A 22,379-nucleotide genomic window follows, 5' to 3' on the forward strand; every position below is an offset into this window, starting at 1 on the left:
TGGTCAAGGTCCAGTGACTCACTGGGGCATGGCCTTGGTTGACCTGCTCTGTCTTGAGTCCACTGGAACTTTTCGGGAGATATTTACATAACAATGACTAACTATGAACATGGTTTAACACAGGGGTTCACAAACTTTTTGGGCCCATGACCCCATTTTGTAAAATGCTCGAGACCCCAACCATGTGAAAAAAAGAATGTAATTAACAGCCAATGTTAACTTTTTATTTGGGGCTATGGCAGTCAAAAACATTCTAACGGTATTTCTAATTGTCTTCTCTACTCACCATCACATACTTTAGTTTTAATGTGGGGCTATGACAGTCATTTGATAAACATTCTAACAGTATTTCTGATTGTCTTCTCAACTCACCATCACATACTGTACTTTTAATGTGGGGCTATGACAGTCATTTGATAAACATTCTAACAGTATTTCTGATTGTCTTCTCAACTCACCATCACATACTGTACTTTTAATGTGGGGCTATGACAGTCATTTGTAAATAAGTCTGACATAATGTCTCTTATCTCACCACCACTAATGAGATGGGTGTGCTGGATGCATGTCGTGTCGGAGCTTCTCAAAGTCAGGGGGGCGTGGTCCACAGTGCACACCTAATCTCTGCTGTCACATCCAACCTGGATCAATATTTGGTTGTAATGCAGACGAGAGCACTGAATCCAGCTACACACAGATATGAGCTGGCGAAGGGTACCATGAGTTTAAATGCTCAGAGGGAGACGGCAGTGTGTTCCCTTTGAGTCAGGAACCAAAACTCCTCAGTGACCCGTGAATGCGTTGTCTGCCCGAATTCGGTCATGTGACAGATCAATCAGGTGTTTATTTTCACTTACCGGCAGTAGTGTAAAGTACTTAAGTAAAAATACTTTAAAGTACTACTTAAGTCATTTTTGGGGGGTATGTGTACTTTACTTAACTATTTATATTTTTACAACTTTTACTTTTACTTCACTACATTCCTAAAGAAAAGGATACACTTTTTACTCCATATATTTTCCCAAAACTACTGCCGGTACTACAGGATAGGACACTTACCAAGAGTACATCCCTGGTCATCCCTGCTGCCTCTAATCTGGCGGATTTACTAAACACAAATGTGTCATTTGTAAATGATTTGCTTAATATAAGGAATTTTAAATATACTTAAGTATATTTAAGCAATTACATTTACTTTTGATACTTAAGTATATTTGAAACCGAACACTTTTAGACTTTTACTAAAGTAGTATTTTACTGGGTGACTTTCACTTTTACTTGAATCATTTTCTAATAAGGTACTTTTACTCAAGTATGACAATTGAGTACTTTTTCCACCACTGCTTACCGGCATGTCAACTGAGCCAGGATCACAGTCAAACAGATTGGGAAGTAGGTACTAAAGTGCTCTTCCAAGTGTTGGAGGTGAACAGTCATCACTCGTGTCAGACACTTAGTGATGCTGTTTTCTGTTAGAAACATGCACCGACGAGGGAATCGACTGATTAAGTCACTCATCTGCATTCTTGTGTTCAATTCATTCAGTTTCCCAAATATGTCACATTTTCTTTTCATTACACAGAAAGTCAACCAAGCCAGTTTTTTTTACATCCAACAGTTCCTCTGTCAATGTGAAACATCTTTCCAACGCTCCCCCTCGATAAACACCAAGCCTCGGTGTGAAATAGAACATTGTCATACTCTGATCCCATTTCTCCACATAGTTTTACGAACAGGCGTGCGCGCAGTGGATGTGGTTTGATGTATATCGGCCCTCACAGCTGTCACCCATTTGGAGAGCATAAGCTGAGGAGTTTTGAGTCGTTCAGTCAGAGTTTCCTCTTGATTGCTAACAATAGCATACATTATTAGTTTAACAGTGTTACCTGACGAAGGTATTGATTTGAGTTTCTGTACCTCCGTCTCCTCACACGTTGTTTTCACCATATGCGGCCGGTAATATCAAAGTCTCTGCAATAGTGTGTGGTTTCATAGCGTAGCAGGCCTAGCCATTCACCGTGGGAATGATTCAAGTGCCTTTTCCAATGATCGAAGGGCTCTCTGGTTGAATTTGATCTTTTAGATGTGAATAATTTTCATTTCGATTTTTAAAGTTAAAACCACATTACAATGATTTTGAGATACAAAGACGATATTAGAATGTAATATATTTTTTTGTATCTATTTTTTTTCTTCGGGATTTTACAAATTTTCCCATGACCCTATTTTCATATCAGGTGACCATACATGGGGTTGCGACCTCTAGTTTGACAACCGCTGGGTTAACACCTTCCACTGTTATTGTTGATTCTCACAAGTCCTCAGTGTCAGGCCTAGCTATGGAAACACACTTCCCAAATAATAACACTAGCCCTAACATTACCATAATCACTGGAGACAAAGCCACTAGTATCTATCTGCTAAAACTTTTTATGAACCTTCCAGAACCTTCATCAGTGAAAATGTCAGAGCTGATCATGAAAGGAAGCTTTTCCGTTACGATTACTATTTCTCAATAAAATGTGAAGAAGATACAATTGTTGTTCATTTAATAGGATTTGGGAAAGTTTTTGTGTGGTGGTCAGTATTGAGGACAAACATGGTTGATAGGTATTTGCAGAGAAATTGTCTAACATATTTATCATAATGCTGATATTTAGTATAAGGCTTAATCCCTTCTCTCTCTCTCTCTCTCTCTCTCTCTCTCTCTCTCTCTCTCTCTCTCTCTCTCTCTCTCTCTCTCTCTCTCTCTCTCTCTCTCTCTCTCTCTCTCTCTCTCTCTCTCTCTCTCCCCGTTCTCTCTCTGCAGTGAGAGATGAGGATGACTTTCTGGGGTTGGGAGAGCTGCCCGAGACATTTCCCTCAGACCCCCCGGAGCCACTCCCCCACTTCCTGATGGAGCCCGAGGAGGCGTACATCGTCAAGAACAAACCAGTCAATCTCTATTGCAAGGCCACGCCCGCCACTCAGATTTACTTCAAGTGCAACAGTGAATGGGTTCACCAGAAGGACCATACGGTGGAGGAGAGAGTGGACGAGAACTCAGGTCAGTGGGAGACAGTGATGATGATGATTGATGGTGGGTGGAGGAGAGAGTGGATGAGAACTCAGGTCAGTGGGAGACAGTGATGATGATGGTTGATGGTGGGTGGAGGAGAGAGTGGATGAGAACTCAGGTCAGTGGGAGAACATGATGGTTGATGGTGGGTGGAGGAGAGAGTGGATGAGAACTCAGGTCAGTGGGAGACCATGATGGTGATGGTTGATGGTGGGTGGTGGAGAGAGTAGACGAGAACGTGGAGGAGAGAGTGGATGAGAAAGGTCAGTGGGAGACCATGATGATGATGGTGATGACAATGATGAATGTCACTTACACTGGGCTGGAAACCATGTGGGTCAGATGTACATTTAGATAAAGTCATAACACCTATGTGACATTATACACAGTGACCTCTGGGGCAACAATGTTCCTCACACATTTTCATATTGGCTTCAAAGGCAGGTGAAGAGAGATAGGCTGCCTTGTCCAAGTCAGATGAAGTTAGAGAGATAGGCTGCCTTGTCCAAGTCAGGTGAAGTTAGAGAGATAGGCTGCCTTGTCCAAGTCAGGTGAAGTTAGAAAGATAGGCTGCCTTGTCCAAGTCAGGTGAAGTTAGAGAGATAGGCTGCCTTGTCCAAGTCAGGTGAAGTTAGAAAGATAGGCTGCCTTGTCCAAGTCAGATGAAGTTAGAGAGATAGGCTGCCTTGTCCAAGTCAGGTGAAGTTAGAAAGATAGGCTGCCTTGTCCAAGTCAGATGAAGTTAGAGAGATAGGCTGCCTTGTCCAAGTCAGGTGAAGTTAGAGAGATAGGGTGCCTTGTCCACCAAAGGTTTACTACAGAACCTGAAAGGCATGCCACTGAAGTGACATAGCACGAGGAAGGGTCTTTATTTGGTTTCCTCCTCTGTGAATAGTTAGCCAAATGTCACCAGTTGAAGTGTACGGAGAAAAAAAAGCTGGAGAAAAAAAAGCTGGATGGATGCTCTCTCTCTCTCTCTCTCTCTCTCTCTCTCTCTCTCTCTCTCTCTCTCTCTCTCTCTCTCTCTCTCTCTCTCTCTCTCTCTCTCTCTCTCTCTCTCTCTCTCTCTCTCTCTCTCTCTCTCTCTCTATTTCTTCTGGTCTCTTTTCTTTTTCCCTTTATGTGTATTCCCTTCTTTCTGTCTCTCACCCTTTCTCTTACTCACTTCACTTCATAGCCAATAACTTGTCTTCCAGCTGCGGGAATTTGAGGAGTATCGTGACATTCCATGTAGCCAAAGAAGAAGAAGAGCTCATTGTGTCGTTTTATATGGCAGCAGTCTTGGTACACACACAGCAGGAAGATACTGTCACCTTTCCCAGCACACGTACGGGCCTGTTTGAGCAGAACAAATGGATTGTGTGAGAAGCGGGAGGACTCACCGGGGGAATATGACATCTCTACAGCTGTTTAATTTATCAGCCAAGCTTCCACTTCTCCAGAAAGACAAAATGGAAGAGCACAAAGTGTCAGTTCGTTTCCAACCTGGAAGAAATTACCCTCCCGTTGTCTAGCATTGTTTATGATTCAAACTGGACAGTTTTATCTCCGTCTCTTCATTCAAAGACTCAATCATGGACACTCTTACTGACACAAGGCTGCTTCGCGTGATGTATTGTTGTGGTCGTGAACGTAGCAAATCACAACAACATGGAATTCCTCAGCTTTCTAGCAAACTAGGTGGCCCACGTTCTGGCCCCAGGCAGGTATGTCCTCTACTGTGGTTTTGAGGACAGCAAGTGTCTTAGTTTTGATGTCATAGAAAGACGTGTATAAAAATAACTGGCAAAGGACATATCCTAAAGAAAAGGTGTGCGCTTGCTTGTCTTGATGGTTTTGAAATTGCAGTAGTAACCCTAAGCTGGCCTGTTCCATAGCAGTCTGGTGCTGAGCAGGGAACAGGGCCAGAGGATAGCAGTAGTAACCCTAAACTGGCCTGTCCCATAGCAGTCTGGTGCTGAGCAGGGAACAGGGCCAGAGGATAGCAGTAGTAACCCTAAGCTGGCCTGTTCCATAGCAGTCTGGTGCTGAGCAGGGAACAGGGCCAGAGGATAGCAGTAGTAACCCTAAACTGGCCTGTTCCATAGCAGTCTGGTGCTGAGCAGGGAACAGGGCCAGAGGATAGCAGTAGTAACCCTAAACTGGCCTGTTCCATAGCAGTCTGGTGCTGAGCAGGGAACAGGGCCAGAGGATAGCAGTAGTAACCCTAAACTGGCCTGTTCCATAGCAGTCTGGTGCTGAGCAGGGAACAGGGCCAGAGGATAGCAGTAGTAACCCTAAACTGGCCTGTTCCATAGCAGTCTGGTGCTGAGCAGGGAACAGGGCCAGAGGATAGCAGTAGTAACCCTAAACTGGCCTGTTCCATAGCAGTCTGGTGCTGAGCAGGGAACAGGGCCAGAGGATAGCAGTAGTAACCCTAAACTGGCCTGTCCCATAGCAGTCTGGTGCTGAGCAGGGAACAGGGCCAGAGGATAGCAGTAGTAACCCTAAACTGGCCTGTTCCATAGCAGTCTGGTGCTGAGCAGGGAACAGGGCCAGAGGATAGCAGTAGTAACCCTAAACTGGCCTGTTCCATAGCAGTCTGGTGCTGAGCAGGGAACAGGGCCAGAGGATAGCAGTAGTAACCCTAAACTGGCCTGTCCCATAGCAGTCTGGTGCTGAGCAGGGAACAGGGCCAGAGGATAGCAGTAGTAACCCTAAACTGGCCTGTTCCATAGCAGTCTGGTGCTGAGCAGGGAACAGGGCCAGAGGATAGCAGTAGTAACCCTAAACTGGCCTGTTCCATAGCAGTCTGGTGCTGAGCAGGGAACAGGGCCAGAGGATAGCAGTAGTAACCCTAAGCTGGCCTGTCCCATAGCAGTCTGGTGCTGAGCAGGGAACAGGGCCAGAGGATAGCAGTAGTAACCCTAAACTGGCCTGTTCCATAGCAGTCTGGTGCTGAGCAGGGAACAGGGCCAGAGGCTACAGTCATGCTGGCCTCTGCTCCACTCTAATTTCCCCCAATTGAAAGAAAAGAAAACCACAGATAAGAAAACCCTGCTTGGCTGGGACGGGCCGGTCAATAGCTATTTGAGTGGGGAGGGAAAGCTGATCTCATTCCTGCTCTCCTTCACTGTCTCTCTTCTCTCTCTTCTCTCTCTCTCTCTCTCTCTCTCTCTCTCTCTCTCTTTCCCTCTCAGCATGGGACAGGAGTAGATAAATTGAAGACCAGGGAGGGAGGAGAGGAGGAGAGGAGGAGGAGTAGGAGGAGGAGAAGAAGAAGAAGAGAGGAGGAGGAAGAGGGCCAGAGCATGTTATCTGTACCCCGCTGCCTGGCACCAGTGGGGGAAATCATTACTCTGGAGTTTTATCAGGGACATAAAGAAAGAGTCTCCTTACCGAGGAGGAGGAGGAGGAGGAGGGCGAGAGGAGGAGGGCGAGAGGAAGAGGGAGAGCTAGCAGGCCAGCCAGGGTCTGGATCATTAGCCCACTTCAAATGGATTTCCTCTGTAACCAATCGCCTGCGAGAGAGAGCAGGATCCATTAGAAATTTCCCATCATACACTCTTCAGGTTTCCTTTCTGGAAGCTTTACTACGGAGTCAGATTACTGCCAAAATGTTGAACGCACATTAAGTTGGAGTCATAACTAACGTTACTTTGGAGTCGTAAATATGTCAAGGTGTAAAATAGAATTGCAAAGGTAAAAACCAACATTGTCAACATAAGAATTAGATTGTATCAAAATTATTTTATGCCTAGACTTATTTACGATTCTAACATTGCGTGCTTCTAACCTTCTGGCAGGTATCTGACTCCATATTTGACACTCCAGAAGGAATTGCATACAGCCCTCCACTCAGCATAGCCTGAATATCTGCATCCAAGATGGCACCCTATTCCCTATGTAGTGCACTACTATCACCTAGGGCCCATAGTGCATCACTGTGTGACCCAAGGGTACTGCTTTATGACCAGTCAACGCATCGTTTGTGTCATTCTTATAAAACTTTGAGCTAGGTTTTATAGTATTGCTTTCCCGTTAATTCCTAATTTTGTCTGTATCTTTGATTCAGGGTACTAATGTCCTCAAATTGGAGTGATCGATAGGGTACAGCACTGTCTTTTACCAGCTCTGTGGCTACGGTCTGCAATTAAGGACAGAGGTCCCTAGGGTTGAATGGTAATAAGGTATCCATAAGGAGAGTGTGGTCTCTGAGTTACAGTAGCACCATTAGCAGGATATTAGAGGGCATTAGAATGCCCGTAACACTGCCCTGTGGTGACGACCATGGCAGCATCCCAAATGGCTCCCTATTCCCTTTATAGTGCACTATTTCTGACTAGGGCTCATGAGGAATGGGGAACACTATATAGGGAATAGGGTTCCATTTGGGATGAAATGGGCTAATCGGCTGTGATGATTTGTGCCTCATGCTATTCCTTTATTACCGTCACACTCCCATCGATTTTTCCGTCTCCTGTCTTTCGTCTCTCGTTCCCTCTCATTCCCTCTCTCCTTCTCTTTCTCCCTCGCTAGGGAACCGAGTTCCATTGTCGTGTGAATCGCAAGCTTCAATTATTTATGGCCATGATGGTTCATAAATGAGGTCAATTACTTTCCGTGTCAATGCACAACGTCGTTCCTGATGGTGTGTGTGTGTTTGTGTGTGTGCATGCATATGTGTGTGTGTGTGTGTGTCCGTAGAGCATGCAAGTCAAGGTGTGGGCAGGCTCATCGAGGCTCAGCTCCCCGTGGACTCCCTCACTTGTCCCATAATGCCGCGGTTCACCGGAGGAGGAGGCACCGGAGGAGGCGGCACCGAGTTTGGAACCAGGAGGGACTATGATGATCAATCACATTCAGGGTGGCAGACTGATGTCCTCCTTCCATCCCTCCCTCCCTCCCTCCCTCCCTCCCTCCCTCCCTCCCTCCCTCCCTCCCTCCCTCCCTCCCTCCCTCCCTCCCTCCCTCCCTCCCTCATTCCTTCCTTCCTTCCTTCCTTCCTTCCCCCATATCTCCATACCTCTCCTCCAACCCTGCAATCCGTCATAGTCCAGTACCCCTGCTCTATCCACCATCCACCCACTGGCTCCTCTCATTCTCTGTTACTCCACCCCCTGGTTCCTCTCATTCTCTGTTACTCCACCCCCTGGTTCCTCTCATTCTCTGTTACTCCACCCCCTGGTTCCTCTCATTCTCTGTTACTCCACCCCCTGGTTCCTCTCATTCTCTGTTACTCCACCCCCTGGTTCCTCTCATTCTCTATTACTCCACCCCCTGGTTCCTCTCATCAAATCAAATCAAATAACATTTTATTGGTCGCATACACATACTGTATTTAGCAGATGTTATTACGGGTGTAGTGAAATGCCTTGCGAGGGTTAACACGCTTAAATGTCTTACGTCGGCCACGGAGAATGAGAGCCCACAGTCCTCGGGAGCTGTCTGCGTCGGTAACACTGTGTTTCCCTCGAAGCGGGCGAAGAAGGTGTTTAGCTTGTCCGGGAAGACATGGGTGTCCGGGACATGGTTGGTTTTCCCTTAATAATCCGTGATTGTTTGTAGTTCCTGCCACATACGTCTCGTGTCTGAGCCATTGAACTGCGACTCAATTTTGTCTCTGTACTGACATTTTGCCTGTTTGATTGCCTTACAAAGGGATTAACTGCACTGTTTGTATTCAACTGTATTCCCAGTCACCTTGCCATGGTTAAATGCGCACACTTTCAGTTTTGCACGAATGCTGCCATCTATCCACGGTTTTTGTTTTGGGTAGGTTTTAATAGTCACAGTGGGAACATCATCCCTTATACACTTCCTGATGAACTCAGTCACCGTGTCCGTCTATATGTCAATGTTATTCTCAGAGGCAACCCGGGAACATATCCCAGTCCGTGTTATCAAAACAGTCTTGCAGCATGGATTCCGATTGATCAGACCAGCGTTGAACAGTCCTTACCACGGTTACTTCCTGTTTGAGTTTCTGACTTCATTCTCTGTTACTCTTGGTGTGGACTTGAATGAGCATGCTCCTCTATCTGTTTCTGCTGACTGAGCGCTTAGCGGTCGACTGAGCGTCTCTCTTTGTCTCTCCTTCTGTCTCTCTCTGTCTCTCTCTCTCTCTGTCTCTCTGTCTCTCTTTCTCTCTTTCTGTCTCTCTGTCACTGTCTCTCTGTCTCTCTGTCTGTCTCTATCACTTAAATTCATTCTCTCTTTCTGTCTCTCTGTCTCTGTTTCTGTCTCTCTCTCTCTCTGTCTCTCTCTCTCTCTCTGTCCCTCTCTCTGTCTCTCTGTCTTTCCCTCTCTCTGTGTCCTTCTCTCTATCAATTCAATTCATTCTCTCGCTCTCTGTCTCTCTGTCTCTCTCTCTGTCTCTTTCTGTCTCTCTTTCTCTCTCTCACTCTTTCTCTTTTCCTCGCTCTCTGCTGTAGCTGACTGTGACTGCTGAGGAGGAGTTCCACAGAATCTATGTCTCCCCTCTCTCTCCTTTATGTGTCCTCTCTTTGTGTCTGTGTGAGGTTCTTATAAAACAATAGTGCCACAAGGCTCTTAAGTTTTCTCTGTTCCCTCAAGGCCCCTTTTGACCCGCTGGTGATTGTATTCAAAACATCCTTTGAGTTCCTTTACCATGGTTTCTCTCTCTGTATTCTCCAAAGGGACCTCCAGCCTTTTATTCGAAAGGAAGAGACTTCAGTTATGTCTGCGAGAGGAGCTGCCTGCTCTTCTTCTTTATTCATGCACACGCTGTGCAAGTGGGTAAAGAAGTGGTTGATTAGCGAGAGAAGTGGTGAATTGTCTTTTTGCCCATTCAAAAACGATGACTGAATTGACTGAATTCCCATGCAGTTAGAATATGCTGCAAAACCTTGATAGCGATAGATATCATCTTGAAAGCTGTGGCAAATCTATGGGGCCCTCCCCAAGTTTGTGTTTTTAGACTTAGTTTGATGTGGAGGCCGTCTGTACCTGTAAAGTAAAGCTGCAGTGGTTCCTGTTGGTGTTTTCAGTGTTCAGAATTCAGACGTTCCCATTTGGAGATGCCAGTCAGCAAGTTTGTGTGTGTGTGTGTGTGTGTGTGTGTGTGTGTGTGTGTGTGTGTGTGTGTGTGTGTGTGTGTGTGTGTGTGTGTGTGTGTGTGTGTGTGTGTGTGTGTGTGTGTGTGTGTGTGTGCGTGCGTGCGTGCGTGCGTGCGTGCGTGCACGTGCGCATACACGTGTGTGTGTGTGTGTATGTGTGTGCGTGTTTGTGTTTGTGCGCGTAGAAGCAGTAGAAGCACAGAAAGCCTATTCCTAAACATATTCGCCTCATAAATGACTGCCTGCCGAGAATACAACACGTTTTAGTATTATCAGCACCATGGATTATCTCTGGGCCCATTGTGTGTAATGGCTTTGACTGTCATGACTTCTAGGACTGTCTCTCTATTCCTCTTGTTCTGTTATTTATCTCTATTTCTCTTCCTCTCTTCCTGCCCCCCTCCCTCTCCCAAGCACACAAGCACACACACAAGCACGCGCCACACACACACACACACACACACACACACACACACACACACACACACACACACACACACACACACACACACACACACACACACACACACACACACACAGTTAGATTTAGACACATTCTGTTTTGAAGATCAGCGTCTTGTCTCTCCAAACCTTTCCCCCATCTCAGTGTTTTACAGTAGGACCTCTGTGTTACATCACTGTTCCTCTACAGTAGGATCTCTGTGTAACATCACTGTTCCTCTACAGTAGGATCTCTGTGTAACATCACTGTTCCTCTACAGTAGGATCTCTGTGTAACATCACTGTTCCTCTACAGTAGGATCTCTGTGTAACATCACTGTTCCTCTACAGTAGGATCTCTGTGTAACATCACTGTTCCTCTACAGTAGGATCTCTGTGTAACATCACTGTTCCTCTACAGTAGGATCTCTGTGTAACATCACTGTTCCTCTACAGTAGGATCTCTGTGTTACATCACTGTTCCTCTACAGTAGGATCTCTGTGTAACATCACTGTTCCTCTACAGTAGGATCTCTGTGTAACATCACTGTTCCTCTACAGTAGGATCTCTGTGTAACATCACTGTTCCTCTACAGTAGGATCTCTGTGTAACATCACTGTTCCTCTACAGTAGGATCTCTGTGTTACAGCACAGTTCCTCTACAGTAGGATCTCTGTGTTACAGCACTGTTCCTCTACAGTAGGATCTCTGTGTTACAGCACTGTTCCTCTACAGTAGGATCTCTGTGTTACATCACTGTTCCTCTACAGTAGGATCTCTGTGTTACAACACTGTTCCTCTACAGTAGGATCTCTGTGTTACAGCACTCTTCCTCCTGGCTCTTCCACCTTGAAGGCTGTAGTTTGAATTTTGCATGAGCACTAAGCTGGAGCTCCGACTCCCTGCTGAGGAGCCTGCCCGATTGTTATAAAGAGTCTGTGTAAATTTCCTGAACCTGAAATAAACAGCCAAGTGATTTTCTCTCCCCTCCCTCCCTCCCTCCCTCCCTCCCTCCCTCCCTCCCTCCCTCCCTCCCTCCCTCCCTCCCTCCCTCCCTCCCTCCCTCCCTCCCTCCCTCCCTCCCTCCCTCCCTCCCTCCCTCCCTCTACCTCCCTCTCTCTTCCTCCCTCCACCTCCCTCTCTCTCCCTTCTTCCACCTCCCTCTCTCTCCCCTTCTCCCTCACTACCTCCACCTCCCTCTCCCTCCCTGCTCCCTACTTCGCCCCCCTGCATCTTCTACTTAAAGCCCTGGTAATTCAGTGCAGTGGTTTTAGAAGATACATGGGAAAGAGGAAGAGGAGTGATAGCAAGGAAAGAGAAAGAACATTCTTTGAGTTTAACACTGTACTGTATTTACAGGTTTGGGTGGTCCACACGTTCTAACTATGGACATTGGCTCTTACCGCTGTTGAAGTTAAAATCAGGCTTGACATGTGTAACCAAATCTGTCCCAATGTCTCATAATGATTTTACTGCATATTTGCAATGCCGTTCCAACAATACTATCAATGCACTGCCAATGTAATTTCAATGTGTAATGCAATATAATGGCCATGTAATCTCATCAATGTGTAATGTAATATAATGGTCATGTAATCTCAATGTGTAATGTAATATAATGGTCATGTAATCTCAATGCGTAATGTAATATAATGGCCATGTAATCTCAATGTGTAATGTAATGTAATGGTCATGTAATCTCAATGTGTAATGTAATATAATGGCCATGTAATCTCAGTGTGTCATGTAGTATTATGGCCATGTATTCTCAATGATGTGTATCTAAGTGTGTATCTAAGTCTGGCCAGAGTATCCAAACAGATTTAGTGTTCACTGAATATCCCTCTCAGAGAGTGTACTGTGGGTGTTGACGCCATTATCTCTCTCCCCTGTGCAGGACTGGTGGTGCGTGAGGCCCGCATCGAGATCTTTCGGCAGCAGGTAGACGAGCTGTTTGGGCCAGAGGACTTCTGGTGTCAGTGTGTAGCCTGGAGCTCTGCAGGAACCACCAAGAGCCGTAAAGCCCACGTCCGCATCGCATGTGAGTCACACACACACACACACACACACACACACACACACACACACACACACACACACACACACACACACACACACACACACACACACACACACACACACACACACACACACACACACAGACACACACGTCAGCACATTCCCCCCTGCTGAATCTCAGCAGTGCCCTATCACACGCTGAGAGGTTTCACTGAAGGACGTAGTTTATAAGGGGGAATGGCTTGTAGAAGGCGAAGCTTAAGTTTCAATCTCCAGGCCAGTCTCTGAATCGGAATCTGATGTACTGATCGTACAGTCCCCTCTCTTACTGGCCAGTAATAATACTGATCGTACAGTCCCTTCTCTGACTGGCCAGTAATAATACTGATCTTACAGTCCCCTCTCTGACTGGCCAGTAATAATACTGATCTTACAGTCCCCTCTCTGACTGGCCAGGAATAATACTGATCTTACAGTCCCTTCTCTGACTGGCCAGTAATAATACTGATCTTACAGTCCCCTCTCTGACTGGCCAGCAATAATACTGATCTTACAGTCCCCTCTCTGACTGGCCAGTAATAATACTGATCTTACAGTCCCCTCTCTGACTGGCCAGTAATAATACTGATCTTACAGTCCCCTCTCTGACTGGCCAGTAATAATACTGATCTTACAGTCCCCTCTCTGACTGGCCAGCAATAATACTGATCTTACAGTCCCCTCTCTGACTGGCCAGTAATAATACTGATCTTACAGTCCCCTCTCTGACTGGCCAGTAATAATACTGATCTTACAGTCCCCTCTCTGACTGGCCAGTAATAATACTGATCTTACAGTCCCCTCTCTTACTGGCCAGTAATAATACTGATCTTACAGTCCCCTCTCTTACTGGCCAGTAATAATACTGATCTTACAGTCCCCTCTCTGACTGGCCAGTAATAATACTGATCTTACAGTCCCCTCTCTGACTGGCCAGTAATAATACTGATCTTACAGTCCCCTCTCTTACTGGCCAGTAATAATACTGATCTTACAGTCCCCTCTCTGACTGGCCAGTAATAATACTGATCTTACAGTCCCCTCTCTGACTGGCCAGTAATAATACTGATCTTACAGTCCCCTCTCTGACTGGCCAGTAATAATACTGATCTTACAGTCCCCTCTCTGACTGGCCAGTAATAATACTGATCGTACAGTCCCTTCTCTGACTGGCCAGTAATAATACTAATCTTACAGTCCCCTCTCTGACTGGCCAGTAATAATACTGATCTTACAGTCCCCTCTCTGACTGGCCAGTAATAATACTGATCGTACAGTCCCTTCTCTGACTGGCCAGTAATAATACTGATCTTACAGTCCCCTCTCTGACTGGCCAGTAATAATACTGATCGTACAGTCCCTTCTCTGACTGGCCAGTAATAATACTAATCTTACAGTCCCCTCTCTGACTGGCCAGTAATAATACTGATCTTACAGTCCCCTCTCTGACTGGCCAGTAATAATACTGATCTTACAGTCCCCTCTCTGACTGGCCAGTAATAATACTGATCTTACAGTCCCCTCTCTGACTGGCCAGTAATAATACTAATCTTACAGTCCCCTCTCTGACTGGCCAGCAATAATACTGATCTTACAGTCCCCTCTCTGACTGGCCAGTAATAATACTGATCTTACAGTCCCCTCTCTGACTGGCCAGTAATAATACTGATCTTACAGTCCCCTCTCTGACTGGCCAGTAATAATACTGATCTTACAGTCCCCTCTCTGACTGGCCAGTAATAATACTGATCTTACAGTCCCTTCTCTGACTGGCCAGTAATAATACTGATCTTACAGTCCCCTCTCTGACTGGCCAGTAATAATACTGATCTTACAGTCCCCTCTCTGACTGGCCAGTAATGATACTGATCTTACAGTCCCCTCTCTGACTGGCCAGTAATAATACTGATCTTACAGTCCCCTCTCTTACTGGCCAGTAATAATACTGATCGTACAGTCCCTTCTCTGACTGGCCAGTAATAATACTGATCTTACAGTCCCTTCTCTGACTGGCCAGTAATAATACTGATCTTACAGTCCCCTCTCTGACTGGCCAGTAATAATACTGATCTTACAGTCCCCTCTCTGACTGGCCAGTAATAATACTGATCTTACAGTCCCCTCTCTGACTGGCCAGTAATAATACTGATCTTACAGTCCCCTCTCTGACTGGCCAGTAATAATACTGATCTTACAGTCCCCTCTCTGACTGGCCAGTAATAATACTGATCTTACAGTCCCCTCTCTGACTGGCCAGTAATGATACTGATCTTACAGTCCCCTCTCTGACTGGCCAGCAATAATACTGATCTTACAGTCCCCTCTCTGACTGGCCAGCAATAATACTGATCTTACAGTCCCCTCTCTGACTGGCCAGTAATAATACTGATCTTACAGTCCCCTCTCTGACTGGCCAGTAATAATACTAATCTTACAGTCCCCTCTCTGACTGGCCAGCAATAATACTGATCTTACAGTCCCCTCTCTGACTGGCCAGTAATAATACTGATCTTACAGTCCCCTCTCTGACTGGCCAGTAATAATACTGATCTTACAGTCCCCTCTCTGACTGGCCAGTAATAATACTGATCTTACAGTCCCCTCTCTGACTGGCCAGTAATAATACTGATCTTACAGTCCCCTTACATCATCCAGTAGGAGAATGAATGAACTGCTCCACGTGTGTCTTCATGGCTGATGGAGTGCATTAAGGTAGGCATAGAAACCCAGCCGCTTAGAGTTGTAATACTGATCTTACAGTCCCCTCTCTGACAGTGTGTCTGAGTACCAAATGGCACCCTATTCCCTACAGTGCCCTTGAGAGCCCTGGTTAAAAGTAGTACACTATGTAAGGAATATGTTGAAATGTGGAACATACATTGAGAGTGAAGGGCCAGCACTTGAAGGAAGAAGTAAGAGAGTTTGAAAGGGGTTAAAATGATGCCACTAACAGAAGACAGACACGTTGATTTATTTATTGGTTTATTTGGATCCCCATTAGCTTTTGCAGAAGAATCAGCTACTCTTCTTGGGGTCCACAAAAACATAAAACATGACAAGTAAAATAACACTGATACACTGATAGATAAGGATAGTCACACACATGTATAATACAACAATGTTCCAACAATACAACAAATTATACAAACAATATCCCTGTGTGTATGAATTTGGTCCCAGTGCTTCCTGTAGAACGTGTTTGTCTTGCTCTATAGCTGAAAAATACTGCCCTCTCCCTGGCCTTAATGGGGTTGTCTGGAGGTCAACAGGAGAGACAGTGGTCATTGTGACAGATGGGTCACTCTGAGGCCGTAAGGGTACACAGGATAGTCAAACAGATCGGATAGTTTAAGGTCTAATATAACGCAGCATTTATTCAAGTTTCATTCAGTAGTCTGGAAAGCAGGATGTCTGGGGGAGATTCCTGACGGTCTCGTAAATTCTCCACGCTGCTCTCATCCGCCGGCATCACATGACTAGTCCTGCGAGCCCCATGAAAGGCAGGTAATGTGCTGATTTTGGCTGGGGACCGGACCGAGGTGAAACTGTTGATGGGACTGGGGCAGTTATTTACTTAGCCAGACAGTGTGTGGCCCTTTCCAAAGGAAAGAGAGAGATCAGAGAGAAATAGAGAGGGAGAGAGAAAGAAGGAGAGATCAGGGAGATAGAGGGAGAGAGAGGGAAAGAGAGAGAGAAGGAGAGATCAGGGAGAAAGAGGGAGGGAGAGAGAGAAGGAGAGATCACAGCGAAAGAGGGAGGGTGAGAAGAAGGAGAATCACAGAAAGGAAAAAATCACAGAGGAAGAGGAGGAGAGAGAGAAGGAGAGATCACAGAAAAGAGGAAAAAAAGGAAAAAGGGAGAGAGAGAAAGAGAGATCACAGAGGAAGAGGGAGGGTGAGAGAGAAAGAGAGATCACAGAGGAAGAGGGAGGGAGAGAGAGAAGGAGAGATCACGGAGAAAGAGGGAGGGAGAGAGAGAAGGAGAGATCACAGAGAAAGAGGGAGGGTGAGAGAGAAGGAGAGATCACAGAGAAAGAGGGAGGGAGAGAGAGAAAGAGAGATCACAGAGGAAGAGGGAGGGAGAGAGAAGGAGAGTTCAGGGACAAAGAGGGAGGGAGAGAGAGAAGGAGAGATCAGGGAATGAGAGCGAGATCAGGGAAAAAGTGGAGAGAGGGAGCTCTGATGGCAGTAACAGTCCTGTCTCATCTCCTCCATAAGGCTTCCTTACTGCTGGAAGCTCACAGGGATGTCACAACTCACTAGGTCTGGATAAATGCTATGCCCGTCCACTTTGACTATCAACTCTACTCACTGGGTTGCAGGTCCACAGTAGGAATGCTTAACTCTGAGTCTACACTGAAATTCTTTAGCTCTGACAGAGAGACTGTGAATGAAATACACATAATATTGTCATTTTTTGGAAGTTGGTTGTAAATTTGAAGAATCGAAGAAAGGGACTTAAGGTCTGATTTTAAGCAGCAACTGTAAAGTGCCTGTTTTCATTCCATTCAGATGTTCTTGCTTTCCCACAGAGCACCTCTTTCATTCAGTCGTATTGGAGGACAGACTGACTGTCCCTCTACTGTTGACTGGACCACACGTTCTTCCTGTATGATCATGTTAAAAATGACGAGGGCTTAGCGTGGCTTTGCCCTTGGTTAATTTGTCCCACAGCATGTGCAAGCAAACTTTGTGAGCACTCCCTGAGAGCATTCGTCGCTCAGGGTTATTTTACGGTTGGCCGTGTAACATCTACAATGTCGTCAGCCTGGAACGTGACCGTGGCTTTGGTAGTCGCCCCAGTCACTGTTTCTGTCTCTATCACCAGCTACAACTGTGTTGCACATGATCAGGAGTGATATCCGTCCACCCCAGGTGATTACCTGTACTTCAAATCAAACTAAATTCTTTCTCCTTTCCTATAAGAATCTCCACTTCAGATTAAAATGCTTTCTGGCAGGCAACCTTGCTGAGCAAATGCATTCCCTTCCATGCAATGGAAAGAAAGTGAGACCCATTTAACCCCCCCCTCCCCCTCTTTTTCCAAGCACCAACAGGCTGTTTAATCATTGGTAAAGTAACACTTTAGGGCGATAAATAAATGTGCACTTTGTTGTTGGAAAATGGTGATCAATGTTTTAGCCATAAAAGCTCCGGGGTGGTATGTATAGTCCATACACATAATTGAGGATATTAATTGTGTCTGTGATTTGTTGTTCCTACCGTAGCAGGGCACTTAAACAGTGACTTATCGGCAGATGCTGGGAACCTTTTCGATCTGTGATAAAGCAGAGGACACACTGTATGCACACACACACACACACACACACACACACACACACACACACACACACACACACACACACACACACACACACACACACACACACACACACACAGGGTCACAAACTCTCTTGCCGATGATTTAGCTCACCATCACATCAAGCCTTTCTCCTTCAATAGATCAGCTCTGTGGCAGGCCGTAAGCACCGGGACAAACTGAGCCCTCTTAGACCAGACGTTTCAGAGGCCAGCAATTTGTTCTGTCACCACTGCTGATGCGTGTGCGTGCATAGCAATCAGGAGGCGAGGCCCAAAGGAAGCCAGCCAGCCAGTCCTGTGGGCAGTGCGTCTGCGTCTGTGTTTGTGCCTGTCTCCCCATATGTTTAGTGCTTGGTGGAGTTTTTTGGGCGTGACTGGCTTTCTCAGTGGGTTACAGTATAGTAGCAGACATACACCAACACACAGAAACACCAGCGTCTCCACCCTAGCCACTGAACCGTTCTCCAGCTGCCTAGCTACCTAGCTGCTCCAAGATAAGTGTTGAGAAAATGTCTAGAAAGACCAGTGGGAACGGAGGGAGAGAAGTGAGAAGAAGTGCTTGTTCTCTAATGACATCGACTATGATTCTAACGTTGTTTACCTTCAGTTCTCGGGAATGGAAAAGTGGTGTAAAAACACATGAATGTCAAACAACATGACTAAGCATGGCACAAGCCTTGGGTGACTCAGACAGTGAGAAATACAGTGGGATAACAAGGATGTAGAAACCGCGGTAGGGCTGTGTTCCATATGGCACACCATTCTTTATACCCAGCTAACACATAACATTCTGAGAACCATATGTTTCTTAGCGCTTGGTGAGAGCGAGGTTGTCCTATGGTTATTTTGCATACAACTTTCCCACAACTTTCTGGGAATGGTGCAGGATAGTTGCTTGGCTTTGGGACATTCTCAGCACCTTTAAGGAACTTTACAAAAAACTTTTATTACCTTATTAACAGAACATTTTCCTAAAAGTTCAAACATGATTACATTTCATTTCAATGCGGGTAATGTTCTACGAACATTCTCCAACTGGTTTGACATTGGGAATGTTCTCAAATAGTTCATAGAACGTTAAGAAACAACGTTATTCTGTGAGAATTTCAGTACTTCAGCATAAAGTTTCCTACACGTTTACTCATGATTCTACTTAAAGTCATGTTCTCAAATTGTTCAGACAACATTAATAAACAAGGTTCCTCTGTTAGAATTTCAGTACTTCAGCAAAGGGGTTGGAACTGGTTCCGAAAACCGGAACATAAGTACATTTTTTGAGGAAAAGAAACAGAACCTGTAACGAAAGTGATCTATACTAGTTCAAAAACAGAACCGTTATTTTAAAAGTATGGGAACTGATTAATATCGTTATTTTACGTTCCAGGCATTTTTTTCCAGTACCACAAAAAAGGCAACAAAGCGCCTATGCAAGCCATTGCTCTGTCACTCAGAAATGTCTTCCAGTGTCTGTCTGTCTGCCAGCTGAAAGTCTTTGCCAGTGTATGTGTGTGTATAGGCTACCTGCCCCTCCCCCGCCAAGTTAGTGCCATGTCCTTAGCTAGCTAGCTATGTTGTGCTAGTTAGCAGATATGCTAACGTTAGCTAGCTAAACATTTAGCTAGCAGTTTGGGTTCATGGAAAGTGAATTAAATTGTTTCATATTGACAAACCACAGTCTACCCTACAGATGTTACAAGTGTGATTCAGAAATTATGGAGAAAGATTTTTCTTTTTAAATAACCTAGTTTAAAAAAAGGTTAAATAAAATAAAATAAATTAGGGAAGATTAACTTTTTCAATGCTAATTAAGGATACTATTGTTAGCACATTTCACATTAGATGTATTAAAGACTGGTGTCGTTCTATTGCAGCTCTGCACACACAAGTGTGTTTTACTTTTGGTTTTGTACACCAGCTTCAAACAGCTGAAAATTCAATATGTTTGCTTATGAAAAATATATTTCACAGCGGTTTAGATGGTACAATAATTCTATACACAATTAATGCTTGTTTTGTCACTTAAATTGAAAAAAGGTAAACTATTAGAATTTTTTAAACCAGGAAATGGCTAAACGTTTTTTTGCATATTGCACCTTTAAGATTGGGCATATATAACACCCATTTAGTATAATTGCTCTGCTGAGTGGTGCAAGAGTATGTGGGGAGAGCTGGCGCTGTTCAACAGCACAAAGTTTTGAGAGGTGTTTCTGTGGCAACAGAATGTTCTAAATTAGGAACTTATAGATCAAGTTGTTACGCAACAGCAGGCCAAGGTAGAGGAGTATTTAAACAGTGTCAGCTGATATCATTTGATATTTGGGAGTGTTATGAGATTATGAAAAATGAAGATGTTTTAATGTCACATACACCAGAAAGTTTTTTCTTTTACTGAGTCAGCCATAGTAGTACAGCACCCAGGGTGCAAATTAGCATTAAGTGCCTTGCTCAAGGGCACATCAGTAGATGTTTTACCTTGTCGGCTCACGGATTCAAACCAACGACCTTTTGGTTACTGGCTCAATGCTCTAACCACTAGGCTACCGGCCGCCTTGTGAAAGTAAAAATATAACAATAACAACAAAAGTAGCAATGTAACTGTAACCTCTCCCTCTTCTAGAGAGCTCCATAGCAGAGTTACAGTGCACACGAAAATCAACACCATCCCCCATGAGTCCTTGCTCCAGAATATAGACAGACGGTGATGAACACTCCACATCCCCGAAGCAAATGGCATAGTGTGTGTCTTTACATCTCCTGAGCCCTCCTAAAGCACTTTTCATTTCATCTGGATCTGGATAGAAATTGCTCTCATAGACAACTTTTCACTTTAGCGTGATAAAGAGGGAAGGGAATTGTTTATAGCATCATATTGCGAAAGTTCAACAAACCAAGGGATGCGTTTTGCTGGTGGTCTTTTTTTTTGCAGGATTTTTTTAGGCTAAATCCTGGTAATTAACGGAGGCATCATGTTTGATTCAGTTTGTTCATTCCCTAGAGGATTTCTGACTGGAAATATGAACACAGAGATAGACAAGTTATATTGTGTGTGCGTCGCTGCCTTTCTTTGGTAGGCCCAAGACAGCGGTACATCCAAAAGAATTTGCTAAGCAATGTGCGAGCGAGTGTTTCTGATATTGAGCGGGGTACTGCTGAGCTGTGGGCTCCAGCCTTCTCCGTCTTCGTTTGCCATTGAAAGGTTGCTATCCTTGATGAAATACCTATAGAGTGACTTTGAGCCCACAAGTACAACATCAACCACCACCTAGCTGACAGACCAGTTGATTAAGAACTCACTAGGGACTAGGAGAGAGAAAGGACGCAGGAGTCACACACACACACACACACACACACACACACACACACACACACACACACACACACACACACACACACACACACACACACACACACACTGTCCTCACTTGGAAGTTGTGTTTAAAAAGACACCTTGAACAAGGTACAGTACTGTATAGTAGTACTCCACCCTGTTCTATTCTAGAAGGTTAGATGTATAGTAGTACTCCACCCTGTTCTAGTCTAGAAGGTTAGATGTATAGTAGTACTCCACCCTGTTCTATTCTAGAAGGTTAGATGTATAGTAGTACTCCACCCTGTTCTATTCTAGAAGGTTAGATGTATAGTAGTACTCCACCCTGTTCTATTCTAGAAGGTTAGATGTATAGTAGTACTCCACCCTGTTCTATTCTAGAAGGTTAGATGTATAGTAGTACTCCACCCTGTTCTATTCTAGAAGGTTAGATGTATAGTAGTACTCCACCCTGTTCTATTCTAGAAGGTTAGATGTATAGTAGTACTCCACCCTGTTCTATTCTAGAAGGTTAGATGTATAGTAGTACTCCACCCTGTTCTATTCTAGAAGGTTAGATGTATAGTAGTACTCCACCCTGTTCTATTCTAGAAGGTTAGATGTATAGTACTCCACCCTGTTCTATTCTAGAAGGTTAGATGTATAGTAGTACTCCACCCTGTTCTATTCTAGAAGGTTAGATGTATAGTAGTACTCCACCCTGTTCTATTCTAGAAGGTTAGATGTATAGTAGTACTCCACCCTGTTCTATTCTAGAAGGTTAGATGTATAGTAGTACTCCACCCTGTTCTATTCTAGAAGGTTAGATGTATAGTAGTACTCCACCCTGTTCTATTCTAGAAGGTTAGATGTATAGTAGTACTCCACCCTGTTCTATTCTAGAAGGTTAGATGTATAGTAGTACTCCACCCTGTTCTATTCTAGAAGGTTAGATGTATAGTAGTACTCCACCCTGTTCTAGTCTAGAAGGTTAGATGTATAGTAGTACTCCACCCTGTTCTATTCTAGAAGGTTAGATGTATAGTAGTACTCCACCCTGTTCTATTCTAGAAGGTTAGATGTATAGTAGTACTCCACCCTGTTCTATTCTAGAAGGTTAGATGTATAGTAGTAC

The 22,379-nt window shown here is 44.8% G+C and overlaps 1 protein-coding gene across 2 annotated transcripts in view; it reads left to right on the plus strand.

The window, feature by feature from the left end:
• unc5ca (unc-5 netrin receptor Ca) overlaps positions 1–22,379 on the plus strand; it is a 318,721-nt gene that overhangs the window by 135,305 nt on the left and 161,037 nt on the right. For both annotated transcript variants that reach the window (XM_045707149.1, XM_045707150.1), the window contains exons 2-3: positions 2,810–3,046; positions 12,456–12,599. In XM_045707149.1, the coding sequence (XP_045563105.1) occupies positions 2,810–3,046; positions 12,456–12,599 (381 nt within the window). The remainder of the gene's footprint in view (positions 1–2,809; positions 3,047–12,455; positions 12,600–22,379) is intronic.

This window comes from Salmo salar, chromosome ssa24 (assembly GCF_905237065.1).
Source record: "Salmo salar chromosome ssa24, Ssal_v3.1, whole genome shotgun sequence".
Lineage (NCBI taxonomy): Eukaryota > Metazoa > Chordata > Actinopteri > Salmoniformes > Salmonidae > Salmo > Salmo salar.